Source organism: Molossus molossus, unplaced genomic scaffold, assembly GCF_014108415.1.
Source record: "Molossus molossus isolate mMolMol1 unplaced genomic scaffold, mMolMol1.p scaffold_m16_p_8, whole genome shotgun sequence".
NCBI lineage: Eukaryota > Metazoa > Chordata > Mammalia > Chiroptera > Molossidae > Molossus > Molossus molossus.
This window is the reverse complement of record NW_023425402.1, coordinates 26665036-26691059: the sequence shown is the minus strand read 5'-3', so window position 1 is coordinate 26691059 and position 26024 is coordinate 26665036. Positions and strand designations below refer to the sequence as shown.

The window sequence follows — 26024 nt, the reverse complement described above, 5'->3', positions numbered from 1 at the left end:
AAAAGAAATACTTTAGAGTTGTGTATTGCTTTGGAATTGAAGAAATGCTTTCAGACACCTTGTTTCTGTGGATCATCCTAACAACTGTATGAAATAGCCACAATATTCAGGTCCTGTCTTAAAGAATGAAGACATGGAAACTCAAAGAGGTTAAGTACTATCCTTAAAGCAGCGCAGCCTGTGGGATTCACTAAGTTAAACCCTGCCACAGCATCCCACTTGAGAGCAGGAGTGGATGTGTGTAGGGGTTGACACTCCTTTGTGAAGGATAAGTGTTATAAACAGAGGTGGCGAAGGCAGACCATGTTTGGGGGTGGGGAGTAATGAGCTCACTTTCTGCACCTTCTCAGGGATCTCTTATTTGTCTAAGACTCGCATGCTTCCTGTACCTTGTGACACAGGCTCCTATTTTTGCAGGTGGCCTTTTCCCACAAAGCATTCTTTTTTTCTTTAGTTTCACAAATCTCACCTCATCCCGGTCGTGTTAGATTGAGCTCAGCAAAACTGGTTGTTTTCTCTGTGGATAGGCCCCTGGTTGTGTAACTGACCACCTGTAAGTGTCACCTGAGGAGCTTTAAAAAAGCCAGATGGCTGGATGTCACTCCAGTGAGTGTAATGTAATAGACCAGCTGTGGGTCCGCAGGTGATTCTATTGGCCATGATTGTGTATGGGGAGCTTGTTACCCTTCTTATTCTACAGCAGTGCTTCTCAAAGTGTGACCCCAGGGTCCCTGCAGTAGAATCATCTGGAATGCGTGTTGAAAACCCCTTATCCCAGATTTAACTTGAGCAGAGTATCTTCTAGTGGAGCATGGGGAACAATGCACGTTTTAGGGGCCCTCTCTTAAAAACACACTATATTTTGAGAACCAGCATCACCCTAGCTTCGCATTTGCCATCTTCTCTTCTCAACATGGGTATTCTGACCAACAGTGTGGATTATGGGTTGGAAAGCAGGAGGTATGAGTTCTAGTCAAGCTTTGCCCACAGAAAGTTGTGTGACGAGGTCAACTTTCTACATTTCTCTATTGGAGAAGACCACGATACTACTCTTAATAATAAAGGTATTTGTTGAGTCCTACTATATGTCAGACACTCCACCACTGTGTTGTTAATCTTAAGAGCAAGCCAAGGAAATGGTTCTACTATTAGCTCCATTTTACAGAGGATGAAACTGAGCCTCAGGAAACTTAAATAACTTGCTCAAGTCAGTCAACCAGTAAGTGGAAGAGCTTGGATTTCACCCCAAATTATCTACCAAGCTGGATTCTTAACTGTTGCAATTTTCCCACATTCAGTTTTAAAGTTCAATGAATCCATGTATTCAAACGCATACCTTTTTGTTTGTTTAGTGTTTTCACTTCCTCTTCCATCCTTCCCTTTTTTTATTTCTCAACCAAATATTTATTATGTACTTGTTATATATTGAACCAGAAGTAGGTACTCTGGGAGAAATAAAATATAGCGCTTTTCTGCATGCATTATAACCCATTGTTTGTTCATAACAAATGACAGGGGACCATGGTTGTAAACTTAGTCACAAAAATTAGGCTTCTGAGATGATGGTCATGAATACTTTTAACTTCCCACCATATGATGTAACTAATGAAAACCGAACTATTTATATGCCCCTTTTCATCCTTTGGTGAATTGACAATGAAGTCAATTAGTGACCTAATTAGGAAAGAAGCCAAAGAGAGAAGTGTGAATATTATACAAATGATCAGTGTCTGAATAGTGAAGAGTTGAATATTCTTATTAATTGACTTTTATATTATAAAAACTTATAAAAAATTGGAAACCATCTCAAGATTTTAGAATACATTAATATTTAAGTCACTGAAATATAATATTTATTTTATATTTTTTTCTTTAACCAAGTCTTTTCTGAATCTTAGGCTGCAGAGTCTTACCTAGAATTCAAGGAATAGGGAAAATCTAAATGTTTCTTCTTTCACGTGGTAGCATTTCTCTACAGATCTTGAAAACAGAGGTCATTTCTTTTACAGTTGACTAATTCATTTCTTTCTGAATTGTTCCATCTTTTTATTTAAAAATGAAAATACATTTTTTTCACTATTTCTGGTCATTTAGATTTCATAACCAGTTTGTGAAAATTTAGTTATAAAATGGTTGTATAGATTTTGGATCTGTATCAGCATTATACATCTTTTCAGTTAAATGAAGGATATGTAAAAATTTAAAATCCTTTGCTTTACAAGAAAAATAGTTATATCTATGGTTAGTTTTCTTCGTGTATGAATAAGAACTACATGAGCATTTGCTAAAGGTAGCCATCAATTCAGAACATTAGCACTTGAACCTTATCAAATTTTTGCTTTTTTTCTCTATTTAACCCTTCCTTTTAGGGAGACAGCCTTTAACCAAATAGAATTTTCAAAATATTTGTGCCATCGTCAGAGTGAAAAATATTTTGTGGAGCATTTTCATACATTTCTGATACTTGGAAACAGACACCAAAAAGGTGTTGGTTACATTTGTTTCTGCCAAAATAGTTAAAACATCTTTGAGGAGATTTTTCTTTGGAAGCAAATATCTCGGCTTGAAAATTTTGCCTGTGTTGACAGAGTCAGTATGGAACTTGCTTTTGCCGACTGCTGTGTCAAGTAGTGTGAATAAAAGCATTTAAGCAACAATATTCACCCTGGTACAGTTACCTCAGCTCACTGTGGGTGGGGGGCATGTCACCTCAGTCTCTCAACATCTTTGAAGAGGTACTCGAGATGAGGTGCAGAGAAGTCACGGGTTAGCAAGTGGCGGGGTTATGAATGAACATAGGTCGCCACCCTTCACAGCTCTGAGCCCATCTTCCAAAGTTAAACTTTCACTCTTGAAATAATTATGTGAAGAGACTTGTGAGGCAGAGGAATCTTGAGATGCACCTTTAACAACCTGCTGCCTTCGTTCTCACTGATACCCAAACTCCCTCAAATGGTATAAAACTGTTTTCTATCCTAATAAAAATATATGAAGGCATTAGATTTCCTTTGATAACTCTCTTGTGTCTGACCCCCTGAACCAACAGGGATTTTGTGTTTTGTAGGGAAGAACAGTTGACTAGCTATCATTTCTTTATCTGGCATGTGTCTCTTAAATCAGTTTTTGCTTCTGTAAAATGAGATGGTTCATCAGTAGATAACGCTCTTTCTGGAACGTGGTAGGGAGTCACTAAGACTTGGAATAGCAGAGGAAACAGAACCTAAGAGGTCTTGAGTCAGACTTAAATTTAACACAATTCTTACTTTCCCCATCTGTAAAATAGGGTGGTTACTTTGAGGATTAAATGAGGTAATATATTTCAAGAAGATTTAGTAGATTGTAAGCACTTTATGAATTTATCTCCTTACTCTCTCTGTTCTTGTGGAAAAGAGAAAACATCTTGTGACCGCCCATGAGCAGAGGAACTCTAGAACTTTTCAAACATTTTAACTGAGTACTTCTTTCTCTCCTTTGGACCGAAAACGTTCTGTATAAGCAGAGTGGGCGGCTGCCTTTTGCCCCCCAGCTCCACTGATCCACTCACTATTCCTTCAGTAAATGTTTACTGAGTATTGCCCTGGCCGGTTTGGCTCAGTGGTAGAGCGTCGGCCCGCGGACCAGTGAGTCCCGGGTTCGATTCCAGCCAAGGGCATGTATCTAGGTTGCGGTTCGTCCCTGGCCCTGGTTGCGGTCGTACAGGAGGCAACCAATCGATGTGTCCCTCTCACATCAATGTTTCTCTCTCTCTCCCTTTCACCTCCTCTCTCTCTACCTAAACATAAATAGAAACATATCCTTGAGTGCGGATAAACAAACAAAAAAATATTTACTGAGTATCTATTGTGTGTCAGACACCATATTACTCTAATTCCATAATTAGCTTAAAATTTTGTCCACCTGTTGGAACAGAAATAGCCCCTGGGAGGAACCAGTTCTTGAAGCTAATATTGTTTACTTACACCTCTGTACAGATTATTGACAGGAGCTCTGATATGAGAGAGGAAAACACCATAATGCCAGGGGTCCTGAGGGGTAAAGGCTGTCAGTTAAGGCAGTGTGGCTAGTCTAGTGACGAACGTGTCTATGAAGCCTGGTGTTCACGTCACATGAGAGATCCAGGCTTGTCTTCCTCTGAAAATGTAGTGTTGTGTGTGTCAGCTGCTTGGCCAGTGCAGAGACTGAGCAGCTCCAGTGGAAAGGGCCTTGCCGTGAGGGGCTGAGGCAAAGCCGGGCCATGCCCTCTGTGGCCTCTGTGAGCCCGTTTTCTCAGCAGTCGGTACCTTGAGAGGAGGCACCCACTGTGGCTAATGACACAGAGGACAAATTGGTCTGAGTTGTAAGGATATATATATATTTTTTAAATATGTGGGAGAATTTCTACTCTCTTTCTGCAGACTCTGAACTGGGATTTAGGAGACCTAAGTCCATACCCCAGGCATCCTCCCAGTGTGCTGTGAGAGACCCTGGACAAGTCACCTCACCTCTTTCAGCCGCACCTTGTCCACCATGGAACGAGGGGGTTCACCAAATGGCTTTGCATTCTTTTGGTTCGAGTTCCCTTGGTTTCCCAATCCTTCACTGTGTTTATAGCCTGCTCTAAATGGAATATCTTAGTTCTCTTAACTTCAGAGATATTGCCTTTTCAACTTGTTACACATACATTATTTATGTATTTATTAAATTAAATTTCTTGAGGTGACATGGATTGCAATTTTATAATACGTCATCTGTATATTGTATCATGTGCTCCCCACCCAAAGCCTGGTCTCCTTTCATCACCGTGTATTGGACCCCCTTGATCTTCCTCATTCTCTCCCCATTCCCCCTTCCCTTCTGGTAATCACCCTCTTGTTGTCTGTGTTTATGAGTTTGTTTGTTCGTGTTTTGCTTTCTGTTTTATGTCCCTCATATGAGTGAAATCATATGGTTCTTGTTCTTTTCCATATGAGTTATTTCAGTTAGCATGATAGACAAATAGTTAACTTGATTGAAACTTCTTAATCTTTTCAATATATTATAATTATTTTAAAAAGTAAAAAGCAAAGTGTTATTATTTTCCTTACACACAGTAATGCAATATATGCTTTTTAAAAATGTGTGAATGATCTTTTAGGGAGCCTCTGACTCAACTTTGGAAGCTGGCTGTTCTTGGGTACACAGTGCATACCAGAACCATGACAACATCTGTAAACATAGGGTGTTCCTGTCGCCCAGTTGTCTGGTGGCATTGACTTTGCTCAGAGGACTTTCACATTTACAGCCTCAGCTGACTGACACAGTGAGGCTGTTGCAATTCATTTAGCAGTAAGTGGGTCACCAGCAATAAGCTGTGAATGAAATCAGAGTGTGCGATGAGATGGGACATGCTGGCTGGTTTTCTTTCATTGAAAAGACATTTTGAGGTTCTATGCTGTGTCAAATTCATAACAGTTGTTTTAGGTAAATGATTCAGATGAAGCATTTGACATTGGGTTCTCACTGAATGGTGTCTAGGCCTGTGCTCTCTGCTGGGCACTTTTGTATAGTAGTCAGGGTATTCTGTTCTTACTGAAGTGAGGTTAATTGGAAACCTTTGTTTTTCTAAGATGACAAGGTTTACATGACAGGTTAAAACTCATTCATACCAAAGGAAAACATGAAATGTGTTTCTCATCTCCCTCCTTCTATATCTCCCCTCTCTTAATTAGCAGACAGTATTGAGCACTTAATCCATGCCATGTTGGACAAAGTATGGGGAGAATGTTCCAAGGGGGAGTAGTAACTAGAACAGAAGACCCTAGGAGAGAGGGAGCCTGTGGTTCACAGGGTTTGGAGTGTATATAGTTTGATCATAGAATGGAAAGGGAATGTCTTGAGTCTGGAGAGACCCGCCAAGATGAGCTCAGTTACTGTGGCTGTGGAGTAAAGAACATCCTAAACTGGAAGCGAGGGCAGGTCAAGACGTGGTGCAGTGATACTAGCTCGGAGGCTATTGCTAATCCAGACACTGACGCTTCGTTCCAGAGGGAGGTGGAAGCTGTCGTGAGCCCACATGTGTTCTAGCACTATCATGACGACGTCTTTGACGACATCATTGGTAAAAGATGTCATTTTCCCCTGGACCCTACCCCAGAGCCTCTCCCACAGCCCCCTGTACCTTCTTCTTTTAGTTCCAGTTATTAGGGTTTCAATGATTGGATGTTGTCTGAGCTCTTCCAGGAGGGAGATGGGAAATATATATGGTAAAACATCAGTGTTGTGTGTATGGGTAGAGGCATTGTGGGACAAAGAGAGGTGAATATAGGAAAGAGTATGAGGGTTTTTGTTGTTGGTAGCATTTTTTTTTTTTTAGGCTGAGGTACGTTTTCAGTTTTTTAATTTTAGCTTTGGACTTTGCTTATATAGAGTAAAAAGAAGAGACATGGGCCTTTGTTCTCAAGGCCCAGAATTCTGAACTATAAAATGACTTTATATATTGGGCATCTGTTTTGTTTTTTTTTATGCTCCGAAGAATGCAATATAATTTTTCTAAAATATAGCCACCAGCTAAATTTCCAATGTAATGGGCTGAGGACCTTCTATCCAAATGGTTAGATTTTCTGAGCATTTGTTTTATTACCAGGAGGAACAATACTCTTAGAATTACATTTGGAGAACCTGCTTTCTATCATGACCAGACAGTTTTTGAGAATTGCCTAATGTTGAGTATTTTTATAGCCCAGAACTGCTTTCTGTAAATCAGCTTTTGTCAGCGTTCTGGAAAATATTTGCCCTTAACATAAAAATCTTGCAGATTCTTCTTTCTAATTTAGGCCGGGACTACCTAGGAAGAGGAATACACACAAGTAGAGTGGTGGCAAAGGCAACTTACCCTTTCTTGCTGTAGCCATATAATGACAAAGCCAGATAATTGGTTCAGCTAGAATTAGGGGATGAAAGTGTTAGAAAAATAGAAGATTGCTGTCAAGAGTTAAGTATCTGAGGTGGACTTGCTCTGGTCCAAGATGATGAAATCCAGGATGTGGTACATGACCAGCAAAAGTAGAGAGAAGAAGAAAATCAAGGACTGTAAGGATGAGGTGCTAGATGAAGAAAGGCACATACTCAGCCAGGTGCCAAACTTTGGGGATGTGGGGATCATTTCTGAGGAGAGGAAGAAGGTAGTAGTGCAAGAATGGCCTACAGTATGAAAATGGGGCCTTCACACGAGTGGCTAATGATTTGAAAACTAATGGCTTTGCGTCACTGGGGGAGTTAGAATACATTTCCTCTGCCTGTGGTGCCTGAGACTTGAATTAATACAGTGGGAGAGATCTGGAGTTCAGTAAAAAGGTAGAAGCAGTGTAAAGTATTGAAGATGTAAGAGACTTTGTTTGCCATGGAATAAATATTTCTGGAAAGTTTAGGAATGGTGGCAAGCTAGGTCAGGAGAGACGAAGCACAGTATAATGTGGGTATGAGAGGCTCAGTTACAGGAAGAGCTTGAATTTGGGTGGTAGTCAACAGTGACCTGGGTGGTGAGGCATGAGGGCTTCAAGTTTCCAAAAGGAGGTCTGGTATAAACTATTTTGTTTGTTTTTGATGCTGCTGACAGAGGGAGAAGCTAACATTTGTAGTTTTCTTTATTCCAGGCACTATGTTAAACACTTTATGTGGATTATTTCATCTAATTTTTAGAACCACCCAAGGAGTAGAAGTTATATGTCATCATTTAAATTTTAGAAATGAGGAAATGGATTTTAGGGAGAATATGTGAATAGTTCTGGATCATATTCCTAAAGGGAAAGAAAGAAGTAAAAGTCATTATTTGTAGAGGACAAGCTACTATATAGAGAGAACCCTAAAGATTCCATCAAAAAACTACTATAACTGTTAAATGAATTCAGTAAAATAGAAGGATACAAAAGAAATATTTAGAAATTGGTTGAATTTTTATATACTAATAGTGAATTATTAGAAAGAGAAACTAAGAAAACAATCCATTTACAATTGTATCAAATAAATAAAATTCCTAGGAATAAATTTATTAAGGAGGTAAACTACCTATAACTCAGAAAATTATAAGACATTGAAGAAAGAAATCGAAGAGGATACAAATAAATGGAGACATATACCATGCTCATAGATAGGAAGAATTAGTCTAGTTAAAGTCCATACTACCCAAAGCAATCTATTGATTCAACACAATTCCTATCAAAATACCAATGACATTTTTCAAAAATTTGTACAGAACCAAAAAAAGATCCTGAATAGCCACAAAAATCTTGAGAAAGAAGAACAAAGTGGAGGTATCACACTGCCTGATGTCAAACTATACTACAAGGCTGTAGTAATCAAAACAGCATGGTAGTGGCATGAACATAGACAAATAAATCAATGGAACAGAATAGAGAGCCCAGAAATAAACCCATGCCTATATGGTCAATTAAGATATGACAAAGGAGGCAAGAACATACAGTGGGGTAAAGACACTCTATTCAATAAATTCTGTTGGAAAAATTGGACAGATACATACAAATAAATGAAACTAGATTGCCTTTTTATACCATATACAAGAATAAACTCAAAATGGATTAAAGACGTAAATGTAAGAATCAAAACCATAAATTCCCAGAAGAAAATATAGGCAGTAAAATCTCAGACATTTCTCTTAGTAATATTTTTTTCTAATATATCTTCTTGGGCAAGGGAAACAAAGTGAAAAATAAAGAAATAGAACTACATCAAACTAAAACGTTTTTGCACAGCAAAGGAAACATCAACAAAACAGAAAGATAACCTACTGAATGTGGGAAGAGATTTGCCAATGATACATCATATAGAAGAGGTTAATATCCAAAGTTTATAAAGAACTCATAAACTCAACATCATAAAAACAATCCAGTTAAAAAGTGTGCAGAAGACCTGAATAGATACTTCTTCAAAGAGGATATACAGGTGGCTGATAGATATATGAAAAGATGCTCAAAGTCAGTAATCATCAGAGAAATGCAAATTGAAATCACAATGAGGTATCACCTTACACCTGTCAGAATAGCTGTCATCAATAAATCAACAAACAACAAGCGTTCGATGAGGATATGGAGAAAAGGGAACCCCTGTGCACTATTGGTGGGAATGCAGGTTGATGCAGCCACTGTGGAAAGCAGTATGTAGATAATTCAAAAAATTAAAAATAGAACTGCCTTACAACCTAGCAGTTCCACTTCTGGGTATATTTCCAAAGAAACTCAAAACACTTATTTGAAAGAATATATGCACTCCCTTGTTCATTGCAGTGTTATTTACAATAGTCAAGATAGGGAAGCAACTCAAGAGCCCACCATTGACATGTGGATAAAGAAGATGTGGTACATACATACAATGGAGTATTACTTGGCCATAAAAAGAATGAAATCTTACCATTTGTGGCAGCATGGATGGACCTAGAGGGCATTATGCTAAGTAAAGTTAGACAGAGAAAGGCAAATATCATATGATTTCACTTATATGTGGAATCTAAAGAACAAAATTAACAAACAAAATAGAAACAGACTCAGGACTGATGGTTGTCAGAGGGGATGGGGTTTGGGGTCTGGGTGAAAAGGTAAAGGGATTAACAAGTTACAAATTGGTAGTTACAAAATAGTCACTGGGATGTAAATTACTGCATAGGGTATATCAGGGGTTGGGGGAGTCACTTTGCAAAGTAGATTTAGACAGTAGACTGTCTAACCACTATGCTATGCACCTGAAAGTAATACAAAGTAATATTGAATGTAAACTGTAATTGAAAAAAAAAAGTGTTAGCTGTAGGAGAGTGGGATTTGAACCCAGGCAGCATGAATTGAAACTCTCTCTCATCATCACTGTATTGCCTCTAGGGTTTGAAGGGAAGAGGCTTCATTACTTCCTAGAACCCAGCCTGACCTGTCATTGCTGGAGGATTCAGGCTCTCTTGCTGATTTATATCAGGGATCATGAGTGATAAGAGCAGATTCACAATCTTTAGCATTTAATTTATTTTACTTTTTAGTTCTCGCTGCATGGTGTCACAATTTGATATACTCCTATAGATAGTGGCTAATGGTACAGTATATTTGTTGGGGGGCTGGGTGGGGCAGGTGGAGGGATTTAGCAAAAAAGAAAAAAACTCGTGGACAGGGACAGCAGTGTGGTGATTGCCAAGGGGCGGAGGGGGTGCTGGAAGGTAAAGGGGGAACAAAGGGTGATGGAAGGAGACGACCTGGGTGGTGCACACACAATGCAGTGCACAGATGATGTGTTGTGGAATGGTGCACCTGAAACCTGTATGATTTTGTTAACTAGTGTCATCGCAAGAAATTCAATAAAAAGGAAAAATAAATAAATTAAAAAGTAAAAATACTTTACATTTCCATGTGGGGATAATATTCAATTAATTGGAAATAGCAGAGGAATCTGAAAATGAGTTAATGTGTTAGTAATCTTTGATATGTTAAAGTTTGGTTCATAACATGTTTCAATATGCATTTTTGTACTATAGCCTTTTAAATGGTATGTGTGTGTAACACCAAATTTTTGTGTGTGTGACAATCTGAAATTCATCTATTAGAAATTTGTTTAATAAGAATATATGATTTTCTCTTGGTTGATATTCAGACTATTTACAGACTTCTAAACTTTTCCTCTTTTGATATCATTCCTCGGGTAAAATGCTGTTTAGCACTTGAACCTTTTAAACTTAAATTGGTACCTTGCAGTTGAATATTACTGACTTCCCTTGTTACTAGGTAATTACTTTTGTGACTAAACTGGCATGGAATGCTTTTGACCCAGGAGAAAATAGCGTCTCCCCTCCCCAGCTATCTCCCTTTCTTTATATGGCTATAAATACCACCCATGTAGCTCCCGCATTGCAAGGGTTCCCAAAGCAGTCGATTATATCATTTACAATGGTGAAGAGGGATTTGTGAAATTTTACCTAGAGGTTCAACTTTATCATTTAGTTTCCTCAATTCGTTCCTCTTGAGCCCTTGTGTTTATAGATGTTGATTATTTTGAAGCAGCAACTTTAAAAGCTTTATCTTTTACTCCTCTTCATAGGACAAGAGTTGGGAGAACAATAAAGCCAAGTGTGTGCTTCTCCCTTTTGTCAAAAAGAATAATAATCAAAACAGTAAAATAGCCGACACGTTGAGCACACCCTTGCTGTGTGCCAGACATTCCCCTGTGCTCGTGCTGTGGAATTCTCACAACACAGTGTAATACTTTTTACTATGATTATGTCACAAGTGAGGGGACGGTCTTAAAGCAGCCAGGTCGGTAGGACGTGTGAGTGGTGGAGATGCGATGTGAACTTACACTATGTTCCAGAAGGTTTCCTAGCATAATTTTTAAAAAATTTCTTTTTTTCCTTGATTGATTTTAGAGATAGAGGAAGTGAGAGGGAGAGAAAGATGGAAACATCAATGAGAGAGAACATGGATTGGCCGCCTCCTGCATGCCCCCCACTGGGGATCAGGCCCACAACCTGGGCACGTGTCCTGACCAGGAATCAAACCGGCAACCTCTTGGTGCAGAGGTCGATGCTCAGCCACTGAGCCACACTGGCCGGACTTCTAGCATAATTTTAAACCAGAATGTCAGTTGGATGTTGGGTGGAAAAATACTGGTGGTTTATCAGCTCTTTTTGTCCACATTTAAGAAAAAGAAAGAGCCCTGGTGGTGTGGCCCAGTTGGTTGGAGCATTGCCCCCTGCACCAGAATGCTGGGGTTCGAGTCCTGGTCAGGGCACCGGCTTAGGTTTCAGGTTTGATCCACAGCTGGGACACGTACAGGAGGTGACTGATCAGTGTTTCTCTCTCACATCAATGTTTCTCTGTTTCTTTCCTTTCCTCCCTCACTAAAAAAAAGAAGAAAAGACATGCATTCTATATATTCTTTTACTGTATTCACAACATAGTTCTTTTCCATGCTATAGATGTAGCACAGATTCCTAGGAAAGATGGTTAAAATCCTGGCCACTTGTCCAGGAGCATGTCTCTGCTGTGGCTGTGAGGGGAGCTCCCCGGGGCACAGATGCCTCTGCTGGCCACTGGAGAAAGGGAGGGTGTGGCCATCATTGCCAAGTCCTGGCGTTAAGGGCTGCCAGGCCTGGCGTGGCCTTGAACTGCTGCAGCCTTCTTGCCCCAGGTCCCTGGGTTGGTCACCCGTCTGGCCCTTATGACAGCTGGGAGCAATAAAGGGCTTCCTGTTTGAGCTGGCATCTGCACAGTGACTAATGGCTTTCTTAGTCTGTCTTTTTTTTTTTTTTTTAATTTTCCACTTTCAGTTGCTTTACTCGGCCTATTTTGACCTCTTCTGTGTTGCATCTATAATCTTGTATAACACTTTAGACTGAAAGAGTCTTACACATTATCTGCTTCTGCCTCCTACCCCCTCATTTATAGATGAAGAAGTTGACTCACAGACATGAAATGAATTATTCAAAGCCATGGGACTAGTGACCAGGACTAGAAGCCAATCTTCTGACCCTAGTGGTGTTTGTTTTCCCTGTTACAAAGTGACCTGTACCCCTTGTTTGCTCTTCCTGGTCCTGGCTTGCCGCCTCTTTGGTTGATCCCTTGGCTTTGTGTCCTGCACTGAATGAGGGAATAGTTTTTTGGTGTTAATCCCTGCTTTGGAATTACTGTGTGACTGACCCCTTCTAAAGTCTCTTTGTGCCTTAATATCATTATCAGCAGATTAAGTAGGACGCTTACCAGAGAGGTTCTTGAGAAAATATAAATGTAAATCACCTGTTTTTTGTTGTTGTTATTTTTAAATTATTATTTAATGGAAGAGACTTTTTGAAATTTTAATGAAAACAAAAAGTATAGGGGAAAAATCAGGTGTGACAGGTTTCATGTTTAGTAGGTGAGCTCTTACGAACTCATGAGAGAATTACAGAGACTTTAGGCCAACTTGTTATATAATGTAGTTCATTGGAGAGCAGACTGTTTTTTCTCCTTTGCACAATACCTGTTGGATCAAATTCTGCTTTGTCGGTGGTAATGTAGATTAATTTGTAGGTTTTACTTTTGATCTACTTAAACCTGGAAACATATTTGCTTGAGTTGTTTTAGCAGATCTGATTAATCAAGAGGAATGTAGGAAGCAACAAAAATAAATAAATAAATAAATAAATAAATAAATAATAAAACAAAAAAAAAATGCTGTGACATTTGGGTATAATAAAAAAAATTAGATGCTTAAGCTTAATCTGACATTTTCAATCTATTAACTTCTTGGAAACTCAGTTTCCCTAGATGTAAATGGGGAAAATGTACTTGGCTTACAAGTGAGAGTTATGAGGATTAAGCAAAACATTGCTTATAGTGCTTGGCACATAGTAGGTTCTTAATCTGAGTGAGCTTCCGTCCTTCCTAATGATTGAATGCTTTCCGTTGTGTTTAGATATCTGATATCCATGTCACTGGAGAGTCAGAGGATATGTCTGCGAAGGAGAGGTTGCTCCTGTGGACACAGCAGGCGACAGAGGGTTATGCTGGAATACGGTGCGAAAATTTCACTACCTGCTGGAGAGATGGGAAACTGTTTAATGCCATCATTCATAAATACAGGTACGGAATTTGTGGGATTCCCCCCTTCCCTTAGACAAATATGAGTTTCTTTCATTTACATTACGTTATTTACATTTTAAAATAATCTTGTTATTGTAGAAGCAATACATGTGCATGGCAGAAAATGAGAAAATACAGACAAGTGAAAGTGAAAACATCGCATTCCCACCACACAGAGATCTTCCCTGTACGCTTGGTGCATGCACGCAGGCACACTTAGCCATAATTCATTTTGGGATTGTGTCTGAATCTAGCAGAGAGTAAGCTCTGATATGTAGAACCTGCAGGTAGGCGACCAAGTTCGTGTATATGGAGAACTGAGGAGCAGCAAGGTAAGGGTTCAGTTCAGGCTCAGAGCTCACAAATTTCCAAGTTATTGTCTCCTAGTCTCATTAGCTGGGTTGAATGCTGGCCAGTTCTGGGGTGGTAAACAGTTTCTCAGTGACAATTATTAACAGCTAAGTCCAAGTTAACACTTACCTAGCACTCACTGAGTCCCAGGCACTGTCCTGCGCAGTTTACACATATTAATTCATTTCATCCTCCCCACATGCCTATGGGAATGTTGTCACCCCAGTTAACAAACAGAAACTGAAACACAGAGTAAACACTTGCCAGCAAGTGGTTAATTTGGGATTCAGACCCAGGCACGTTGGCTTTGAAGTTCATGCTCTTATTATAAGAAGCTAAATTTCCAGAAAAAAATTTATTGAAAACAATGTATTTCTTGATCTCAGGTATTTGTCTTAGTTTTTCAAAGATTATGTCATGTTGTTGAAGAGCTGAATATCTTAGTAAATAGAGTAAACCTAAGCTGTAACTCATGAAGCTGACAAAATGTATTTGATGACAATAAAAATAATAATTATATGGAACAGTTGACGTTTTGATAACTTTCCGGGGGTCAGGTATTCTGTAAGTGCTTTCCCTGTGTTATCTCAGGCAAATCTCCCCACAGTCCCACACAGCAGGAGCTCTTATTATCCCACGTTTACAGGGGAGGGACCTCAGCAAGGCCACGCAGCTAAGTTACAGGACCAAGATTCTAACCCTGGTCTATTTGACTTGAGTCCTATTCTCCACCCTCCCTCTCTTTGCTCCTTCCTCCTTTCCTTTCACTCCCCTTCTCCTCTCTCCCTCTTTTATTTTGGAAATTTTAACATCTATAAAACTGAAGTGAATCTCCTGTGTATTCACACCCCAAAGCCCCTTTTAAACACTGTAATAGTCTGCTTCCTTTATGGAACAGCATTTCAATAGAGGTAAGTGTAGGTTGCTGAATTAAAAAGAAAAACCAGGACCAACTTGCCTACGCTTGTCCCAAATAAAATACCAGATCTCCTTGAGTAACACAACGACAGGAGGGTTGAGTGGTTACAGACATTGTGACTATCACACTGCACTTCCCATGTGACCTAAAACCTAAGGCCACCAGAGGCCTATGTAACTGGACACATTCTCGACCTGAGAGGATAAGATCTGGGTCTTTGAGTAAAAATATTTGGATTGCTGTACTTAAAGGATTTATGTCAGGATGCATTTTTGAGGGTGTGCTCCTCTGCTCTGTTCTTTGAAGTCTTTGAGGTAGAAGCAAAAATATTTAGAAGCTGGGTATTCTAAAATAATTGACTTTTACAAACAATGGTCTCCAGGTATTGTCTCTACAATATTTATGAAGGATTATAAGTACAAACTGGTACATGCATGCTGTGCATTTTTCTCCTAAGTACTTGAATAATTCAATGTCTATGTCAAAGATCCTAAAATTTCCCAGGGAAGTTTAATGTTATAGAGCTTATATTGCTTAGGGAGAGATTTTGGATCTTTTGAATGTTATTTATTTTGAACTTTTATTTTAGCAGAGTGATCATGTTAGAAAATTGTTTAGCTTTAACTTTGAACTTTGGTTTCTTAATTTGCTTTGTTTTCCTTTGTTAGAATTCATGATAAAAATACTGAATATCAGGTCTAACTGCTTGTAAGAGGTCTTTTTGCTGAAGTTTTGTTGTTATTCTATTCTTCATAAAATATTATGGTATTTTCACTACAAGGAACTTTTCATCTGTAGTTTAGTTAAAATCCTTGGGCCTTTCTTTTTACTTAAACAATTGAGTACTTTTCTTCTCGCATTTGTGAGAATTAAGTAGATGGGGGTTGAACTATACAGTCTTTTATAAAAAATATGTTTTTATTGATTTTAGAGAGAGAGTAAGGGAGAGGGAGAGGGAGAGAAACAGCAATGAGAGAGAGAAACATTGATCAGCTACCTCCTGCATGCCCTCCAACTGGGGATTGAGCCCGAAACCTAGGCATGTGCCCTGACTGGGAATTGCATCCGAGACCTCTTGGTGCATGGGACGATGCTCAACCCACTGAGTCACACTGGCCAGGGCAGGTTGAACTACACATAGTTTTCACTGTTGAATGGTTGAATGTCTTGATTTAGTCTAAGGACAAAAGAGACAAAGTTATACATAATTGAAAAATCATTATAAGTAGATATTTGGTTATTGGATAGCAATACAGTAATATTCACATTTAGAGAGTAGTGTCTTATTTAAAAGTTGTTTTTATTTGATAATTATTCCCATAAATTTTGTGATGTATTTGGATTTGCTGTAGAAACATAGCCACTCAATTGGGCTTAGGGGTATTTTATTTATTTTTTAGATAAAAAGTTTTATTATTAATAGGAATTTTATTTGACTTCTGGCACATGGGTTTTGTTTCTACGCAATTATCAAGTCGAATTCCATGGACTACTTTGTTGAGAAGGATCTTAAGAGAGAATGAGGGCTCAGCAGGAGAGAACCTCGTGACTGCAGCAGTGGGCAGAAGGGGATATAGTACCTCTTATACAGCAAGTCTGTGTGCCCTGCGTCGAATGGGAAAGATTTCTCTGGAGATTAGAAGGAAAGTAGATAATATTTCTCACCTCAAAGTAAACCAGTATTATTTGTAAAAAGTGATTTAGTAAGATTTCTATCTACATAATATGTTCTAAAGAAATAGAAATATTGGTCTGAAATGGGAACAGAGTAAGAGCATCCTTCAGATTTTTGTGTTAATGTAAATACTGTCAAAAGTTATTAGTCAAGTACATTAATTTGGATTTTCTAGCATATTTTTTATTGTTCCTACACAGAATATTATTTTTTTCTTTTTATTTATTTATTTAATCCTCACCTGAGGATAGTTTTCCATTTTTTCTTTAGAAAGAGTGGGAAGGAGGGAGGGAGAGAGAGAGGGATAAAGAGAGAAATATTGACGTGAGGGAAACACATCAATTGGTTGCCTCCCACAAGACCCTGACCAGGGCCGGGGATGTACTGCAAGGGAGGTATGTGTCCCTGACCAGAATCAAACCCATGACTCTGGTCAGCGCGCTGATGCTCTAACTGTTGAACCACACCGGCCGGGCAGAATACGGTTTTTTAAAGTAGAGGGAATATTAACCCCAGTAAGTACTTTACTAAATATCTAGTTATTCTAAAGGATTCCACAGAGAACTTAATTTTATAATATTTCTGTTTCTTGAAAGAACAGTTGTGTGAAATAAAAATGAATATATTTATATAATAAGACTAATTTATAGATGCTGTACAGTAAAAATAACCCATGAAGGTAAAAAGAAAGTAACTGTCACATAGTAGGTACCCCGAAATGTGTGCAGAATATTGACCATGTATCAGCTTCTGAGTGGTTGTTTATATATGTGGCAGCTTTAAAAATGATCATGGTTCTGTGAAATAGATGGCACTATTTCCATTTTATCAATTTATTAAATTAGCACATTATTCAGTTTTTAAGCTGATGCTCCAAAGATAACTGACATGCTCAACATCACATGCCTTTTAAGTAGTGTAAGTGATTGCTTTGGATTCCCAAGTTCTCAGATACTTCTGTGTAACTACTTATGTAATTTCCTATAGGCAAACTAGATATCAGGAAATGGAACTGTTGACCAGAACAACTGTGATAATGTGTAACCTTGAAGATTAATGATATCCAGCAAAGATATATAAAAATTCTTGATGAATTTTTAAGAAATGACTAAATGAATAAAACTATATATAACTGCCAACTAAGATCTTTGTCCCTTGTAAGAAATTAATGAGGAACAACACTGATTGCTTAAGTTGAATTAGCCATCTATGATAATAGCACCAGTCACAACTCTTAACGTAGTGAGGAAAATTGTACATAAGGAGACATGAAAACACCTAGAGTAAGAGCAAAACCACAAATAACTAATCTAGAGTTTAAGTATGTAAAACTGTCCTAATGAGGATGAAGAGGCTGGATTATACAGTGGGTAATAAGAATGTTAAAGTAATATCATTACTGGAAGAGTAATATCATTAGTGGAAGAGATTATAAGAGAGAGTTCTATAGGTTCTATTTAAATAGGTCATTGATAAGTACATTATGTTCTGTTAATTGTCTTAGGAAATTCTGTTCCTAATTCCTTCTAGGAATGTCTATTTATGTTTAGTTTTCCGTGGAAAGGGTTCAAATAGTAAAAATACCATATATATCTACTAGTTTCTGCTTGTTTTGCTTGTATAGTTTAAATTTTCTTTAAGCATGTTAATTTTTTTTCACCGAAAACCACAACTGGTAAGATATCTTAGGTAATAAGCCTCACTATTGCCCCTAGCCTTGATTTTCATTCAAAAAAATAACAAGGAAGACTGGATTTGATAGACTAAGATCAAAAGGATGTCACAAAAGGATTTGATAAGTAAGTAGCTTAAATGTAAGAGAGGATGAAGTAGAATTAACTGAGAACCAATCGTCAAGGGATTTAGGAGTGTCCCCTAAACACAGGTCGATTAATAAGTCACCAAGAGAGAGAGCAGTAAAATTCCACCGTAGTCCACGTTCTTCAGCGGCAGGCGTTCCAAGCAGAGGGTTCAACGGATAGTTCTGTGCTCTTATTTTCAGGTGTGCTCTGGTGTCTGGAAAATGGACTTTTCGTTTTCTGAGGGAAATTAAGCTCTCTCTTCCAGCTTGAAGTTCAGCTCCTGACTTGTCTTTCGTGATCCTTCTCCCCTAGTGGGAATGTGCCCTAGAACCCTGATGAAAGCCAAGCTCCAAAACAGCAGCACCCAGCATCTGTCAGTGTGAAAACTTGTTTGCCCGAGCAGGCATGAACTTGAATGGGGCCCGCAGGCCAGAAAGTGTAGTACAAAGTGTGCAGTAGGGCCCGGTGAACCTAAGGCGGCGGTATGGAAAGACGCTAAGTGTGTCAAGACTAAAATGCCTGAGGGTTCGGGGGTGTTTTGAAGAGACCTTATATCTATTTACTGGTTTCTGCTTGTCCTATTCTTGTCTATCATTTATCCCATTCATTTAATTAATTCACCTTTTAAGAGCCCTGCTGTTCTTTACATAAACATGTTTTAAATACATTACCCCAGTAAGACTCCACCTTTCTGAAATAGTTTTCATTCAGAAGCATGCCATTTAGATATTTTCTAATCAGGCAACTAGGAATTTTTCACTTGTCTGAGTGTGCAGTTGGGAAGGTAGCAATTATTCTGTTCATTGTTTGCCTTTTGAATTAGAATTTAATGGGACCATCATATTTCATTATTTTAAATGTTTAAAGATGCTATAATTGAGAAGGTTAGACTGTGAGGCTGTGGTCAGAATCATTTTGTTTAATAGTCTGACCTGGAGGCCTGTGATTCAGCCACATGCTTGGATGCAGTCACACCTTACAAACTAAACTGGATTGGACTGGTTTCATACAGGGAGCGGGCCCTTTAGGGTTTGAAATGTGCCCATAGGAAGCTGCATTAGTGTTGACTAGGTGATTCTTATCTCTCAGAATCTGGTCAGCCCCAGGCTGCAGAACCCAGAGGGGTGTGTGTGTGTGTGTGTGTGTGTGTGTGCACGTGCACATACAGGTGTGGGCTCTGGTTTGTGTGGCTGTGGGCTAGGCACAGACACAGAGTCCTATAGGCTCTGAATTTTTTAAAAGTCACAAGTATTTCAGTTTGTGAGGCAAAATTGCACTGCTTATTTACCTTACCAAATAAACTCAAGACTGTTGAACTCTGAGAGCATAAATGGTTGACGTCTACCATTATCACAGTTTGAAATCCTTAGAGAGCTCACATGCGCTGCTTGTAATGCATCTGCCCGAATCAGGGCAGGACTTTGTGTCCACATCTGGTGCCTGCTTTCAGTGTATCTGTTTTTACATATAGCTTTGGGGGTACAATTTAGCATGTAGAAAAGATATCTACTTATATTACCTTCTTTCTGTGTTCCTGGACCTCTTGCCTAGATTAATTTATAGAAATTCTCTATCACACTAATTCTTCTATTGTTGTGTGAAATAGTTCCTTATAGAGATGCAGTCAGGAATTGCTGAAATTCTCCTAGTTCCATTTTTTGAGTCAGAAAACTGAACAAGTGACCCTGGGATACTTGGAGATGGCTGTCCTCACCATGAAAGCCTGGTAAATTTTGTTAGCAGTTTCTAGATTAGGCATTCCTTGTCACAGTTCTACTTTTTCTTGTATCTGTAATTTGAAAAAATATCAACCAACTAAAAATAGAGTACACAAACACAGAACACTTAGAGTAAAAGGGTATGTATCAAAATGTGACCCCCCCCCCCCCCGATTCCTGAGGCAATTGCTGTTAAATTTCTTTCATATTCTTCCAGAAATTTTCTACGCATATAAAAATACCTATTTTTTTTCTTTTTTTGGGGGAAGGATCAACTTTGTTGCAATATAGTTTACATAAGTAACTAATCTTGAATACACAGGTAATTTTTCTAAAACACAAATGTGAGAATAGTATATGTTATTTTGCATTATTCTTTTTTTCCCTTAATTTATGTTAGATGTCTTTCCCCAGAACAAATAGATTTACCTCATTCTTTTTAAATACTGCTAGTATTCTATTATTTTTGTGTAGCAATTTATTTAATAGCATTGATGGACATTATGTTATTTGCTATTTAAAAATGTTGCATTGGACTTTGTATGTGTCTTTGTGCAGATGTGAGAATTTGTCTGCAGGATAAGGTCCTAGAAGTAGAATTGCTGAGTCAAAGGATATTACATTTAAGATTTCAAGACATATGTCTGAATTGTCTGCCAAGAGTCGTATTGATATATACCCTTCTTTACTGTTTCCCCTCTATGATGCCTTTAAGAAAGAAGCAATTCCTAACTTTATTTGTTAATTGCATTCCAGCAATTTTAATTTCCCCTTTCATTTTTCTCCAGCTTTTAAAGTAAGTGCCAGAGCTGAGACTGCAGACTTGTGTTTCCCTGTGTATAGTGTGCAAGCTATTTCTAAACATGTATGTGTTCAGAGTTTAGTGGGGTTAAGGGTCAAATAAGTTGGCAAATCAGACTGACCTAATCCTCCAAAGAGAATATCAGCAGTGGGGGCTGTCCTGGGATAGTACCTGAGAGAGTGCCCACCACAGTGTCCGAGTTTGGGAAGCCTGTGATGAACGTTAGTGTCCCACCCAGCAGGCTGCTGTGGCTCCACTAATAACAGGGCACGTGACTGTGCAGCTCAAGGGCAGCTGGGCTTTGAGGAAAGACTTCCCCTACTTGGAACCCTGACCTGTGGTCCTTCACCACGTTTCCCATCAGCGTTCTCTTACCTTTCTCTCACATTAAGAGTCTCTTCCTTTGCAGCTCTCCATCTACTTTCCTTTGTTAGGTCATCCGTTTCGTTACAACACTTGTTTTTTATGGACTCATTCATAGATTCATAGTCTTATGTTATTCTGTGATATGAACTAGTGCATTTTTTTTTTCTTACCAGAGTAAAAAAATAAGCCGAACTATGTCCTATTTTTGGTGGTAGGTGGTGGTGTTTAGCCCGTAGTCAGTAAGGCTTACTTACAATGGACTCTCATGACTTCACTAAATTGTAGGCAGGCACCGAAGGAGTTACTTCACTGTCAAATTCAGTACTATTTTCTGTATGTATTAAAGTCTATGAGGCTGTTATGGAGTTGATTGGTCGCAGAGTGAGTCACAGTTTTTTGAGTATCATTTAATCTTTGAGGTTGTAGATTCCGATCTTGAAATGCTAATAAAGCTTGCTGTCAATTACTGTTCCTCATTCTTTGCTTTCTCCCTTGTTGTTAGTAGGGGAAGAAAAAGGAAGAATACTTGAAATAAACACAGGCCTCTAGTTTTGAGAAAAGGGAAAATTACCATCATAGCTTGTTTCCACCTTGGAGTTCTTGGCTGTGTTTCTTTCAACAGTGTGTGTCCAAATATGAGCAAAAAGGAATGTCTTTACCTAGTTACGCAACTGTGGGTGGGTCTCCTGCATGTGCATATTTACTTGCGTGGGGGCAGAAGGGAGGACCACATTATAGGTCTTTTTTTTTTTTTTCCTCATGGGTGGGGAAGTGAGATACTTTTGCACCAATAAGAACAGTAAGAATATGCTAAGCCCAAACATGATTTAATCCAAGCAGTCATCTTTGTGAATTTGTTATGGCAACCACTCTGCTATCATAAGATAAGTGAGGCATATTTAATGAATATTTTTAGTGTGTGATTTATTGAAGGGCCGATGTTAAGTGGCACATGTGGCTTTTGAAACATCCGCAGAATCCTTTGCAGTTCCTTGCAAGCTACTGAGAGCATACTAATTTCCCGGGAAAGCCTGCCCCCCCCACCCCCCCAACCATCTGCTTTGTGTGTGCATGTACACAGGAGTGAAGCACACAGAGAACATTAGACCTCAGGGTAGACGGGTTTCACTATAACTCCATGGTCACCAGCCTCCAATGTTCTGACCCAGCAGTCTTTTTCTATCTGTGTTAACTTACCTTTCCCATCCCCCACACCACCTTTCCTTCCCTCATTGTTAAGTGATGAACTCAGTTCCTGCTCTCAGAGAAAACTGAAGCCAGCCAGTGTAATGTTTCTTTGGCTACTGGAGACAAGCCTGCCTTCATCTGCATCTATCCTAGGTCCTGTTAACAGACGAGTCCTCTTTCCACCTACCCACAGCCTGTTCCCCTCCTCCTGGCTTCTGGATCCCATCTCAGCCATTGACCCCAGAACCTTCCTTCTTGTTACATTAAACTTCTCTCTCAACAGCCCTTTCTCACTGGACTTCAAGCTCATAGGAACCTCCTTGTTAATACAACAATAAACAGCAACCCGCCCAGCCCCATGCTTTTTTCCCATCTACTGCCTTACGTTACCCCCTTCCTTAAAGGCCAGACTTCTCAAAAGAGCTGTTTCTACACTCTAGTTTTATTTCTTTGCTCCGTACTTATTCCTCAACCCACTCTAATCTGGCCCCTGGCACCACAACCCACCAAAACACATCTACGCTCATAATAACTTCTGTGTGGCTAAGTCCTGTAGACATTTTTCATATCTCATCTTTCTTGCTTCTCAGTATTCAGTTCTCTTAACCAGTCTTTTCTTCTTAAAAGACTCCTTTTCTTTAGCTTCGTAGGACTGTGCTCCCCTGGTTTTTCCTTCTGTCTCTCAGCCTCGCCTCCTTCACACGAGGCCAGCACAGACTTTTTCTAGGTTGCCTCTTCAGCTTTCTCTCTGTGTTGACTTTCATCCGTGCCTACACCCCTTACTGCCAGAACCAATGTTATGTGTTCTGTGGATTTGACCTTCTAAATGTCTCCTGGCCCGTGCACTTCTCCCTTCTGCTACCACATTCTTGTGAGTCAGTGTGGTGTGTGCCTGGCTCCTGTGGGAATGCTTTCACTGCTTGAACTTGCTTCTCCATCAGGCCTCAGCGCTGATCAGTTCCTCTCTTCTGACCTTCCTTAATGCATTTTATTGGTTTTCTATAATTCTTGTAAAAATCTTCAAAATCTCTGCAGAAGTTCACGAGATTCTGCATCGTCTTGACCCCTGCTGTCCACCCAGCCTCATCTCCACCACGCCCCCTTGCTGCTGCTCCTCACCCAGGCTCTGGTTGCCTGTACCCGTGCTCCTCCAGGCACAGAGCACCTGCAGCCTTTGCCCTCTGCTGGGTTCTCTGCACCCGGTTTTCTCCTGCTTTACTCCCGGGGCTCCCTTTGGAGCTCTGAGCTCTTTATATACACAGTGCCTGTATCCTAAGTGCCTCACAGCAGGGCACAAGGTAGATGCTCGTTAAAGATTTTAAAAAATGAATGAACTTGCTAATTGTTGACTGGGAAGAAATATTTATAATCGGCATTCCAAAGCACCAAGTTTTGCCTTCTCTGATTATATTTTCTTTACGTTGTTTATACACCAATTGATGCTTCTTTTTTTTAAATTTTTTTATTTTTATTTTTTGTTACAGATGTTTCTCCTTTTTTACTCCATTGGCACCCCCCTCCCCACCTCACCCCTGCCCCGTCCCCAGCTTTGTTATCCAGGTCCATTGGTCATGCATACATGCATATAAGTTCTGTGGTTTATCTCTTCCCACCCCTCCATCCCCTCTTCTGAGGGATGTCAGTCTGTGCCCTACTTACATGTTTCTGGGTCTGCCGTATTTCTCAGACTGTTATGTTCATTATATTCCGTATATAAGTGAGATCATGTGGTATTTGTCTTTTTCTGCTTGGCTTATTTCACTTAGGATAATACTTTCCAGGTCCCTCCATGTCATCTCAAAGGATAATTGATGCTTCTTTACAACCTGTCTCCATTGCTCACTATACTTAGTTTCAGAATCCTCTCTTGAGACCTTGGGCAAATCAGTTAGGTTCTTCAAGGCTTATTGCAGTAGTAACTCCAAATGTCCACCCTCTACCCCCACACATTTCCACATGCTCCCAGGAGTAACTGGAACTCCAGATAATTCTTGTAATTCTCGACTTTCTGTCATTCTTGATTTTCATTTGTTGTAGAAGGGAACTGAGACACAAGCTTCTGGATTAGTGTTCTAAATTCAACAGAGAACAAGTTAGGACTAAATCATAGGGCACTTGAATCACATCCTTTAACTTTTTCCATGTCAATATAGTCTTTACTCTCAAATATGTACAAATGGCCTTAAAATGTTTTGTAAATTGTGGTAAAATACACATAATGCAAAAGTGATCATCCTAACCATTTTTAAGTGTACAGTAAAGTGGCAGTATATTCACATTGTTGTGTAACTATTACCACCATCCATCTCCAGAACTGTTTCCATCTTACAAAACTGAGACAGTGTATCCATTAAACAAGAACTCCTTCCCCCAGCCCCTAGCCACCACCATTCTGCTTTCCATTGTCCTTTTCTTCATGGAGAAAGAGAATTGTTGCCCACTGCCCTTCTGGATGATCAGATACCTCACATCCCAAAGTTTAAGTGCTTTTGATTTTGATTTAAAGAAATGTTACCAAATGCTGTCTTTTCCAGACTTCATCATTTACAATGTATTCCAGAGTTGGGCGAACATGAAATGTCCCCCATCCCCAATATTCTTTTCCTCTAGATTTAAACAGTAAAAATCAATACTGGAAAAGAGTTGAAAGGGTTGCAGTCTCGTACTGAGAGTGTAAGACAGTAGGCACGTTTGTGTTTCTTTCGGCTTCATGTTTGTCTTGTAACAATTATCTGATAGTATTGCAGATTTTTTAAAAAAGAGGTATAATTAACATATAACATAGTTTCAGGTGTACAGCATGATTCTATATTTGTATATAATAATAAATGACAATAAGTCTAGTTAACATCTGTTGTCACACCTATTTACAAATTTTGTTTCTTGTGATAAGAGCTTTTAAGACCTATGCCATCAACTTTCAAATATACAAAACAGTATTATTAATTATAGTCACATTTTCTTTCAGAATTGTATCTTATTCTCATGTGAACTAATATATTTATAAAATGTTTGAGGATGGAAAGTTGCTTTGAAGTGTCTGTACCAAAAAAAAAATTTCTCATGCGATTTCTATGTTCCATGAGTTTGGTTATCTGTCAGTGTGGATATCCTAATATTACATAATATGTGTATCCATATACATGTATACATATGGATGTGTGTGTATATAAATATATGTGTGTGTATATGTGTGCACATGGACATATGTATATGTTTTGTCTAGGAGAATACTCTTTTAAGATATGTGATGTATGAAAGATAAGCATTACTTTTATCCAAAATTATTTTGTACTGCAACAGCCATTTTTTGGGGAATCTTTTTGTTCTATATTTTTGGGACAAATTAAGCATACATATAAGTGATTTGTTCTTTGCTAGCCTCATTTAAAAACTTTTTTTTTTCCTTTTTTGATTTCGGAGAAAGAGGAAGGGAGAGGGAGAGAGAGATAGAAACAACGATGAGAGAGAACATTGACTGGCTGCCTTCTGCATGCCCCCCACTGGGGATCGGGCCATGACCTGGACATGTGCCCTGACCAGAAATCGAACTGGCAACCTCTTGGTGCATGGGTCGATGCTCAACCACTGAGCCACACCAGCCGGACTTTTTGGCCTCTTTTTTTTTTTTTTTTTGGTAT

At 39.0% G+C, this 26024-nt stretch overlaps 1 protein-coding gene across 7 annotated transcripts in view; it reads left to right on the top strand.

Moving 5' to 3' along the window:
* DST (dystonin) overlaps positions 1-26024 on the top strand; it is a 432181-nt gene that overhangs the window by 228296 nt on the left and 177861 nt on the right. For all 7 annotated transcript variants that reach the window (XM_036248926.1, XM_036248924.1, XM_036248928.1 and 4 more), the window contains one exon: positions 13396-13562. In XM_036248926.1, coding sequence (XP_036104819.1) covers positions 13396-13562 — 167 coding nt within the window. The remainder of the gene's footprint in view (positions 1-13395; positions 13563-26024) is intronic.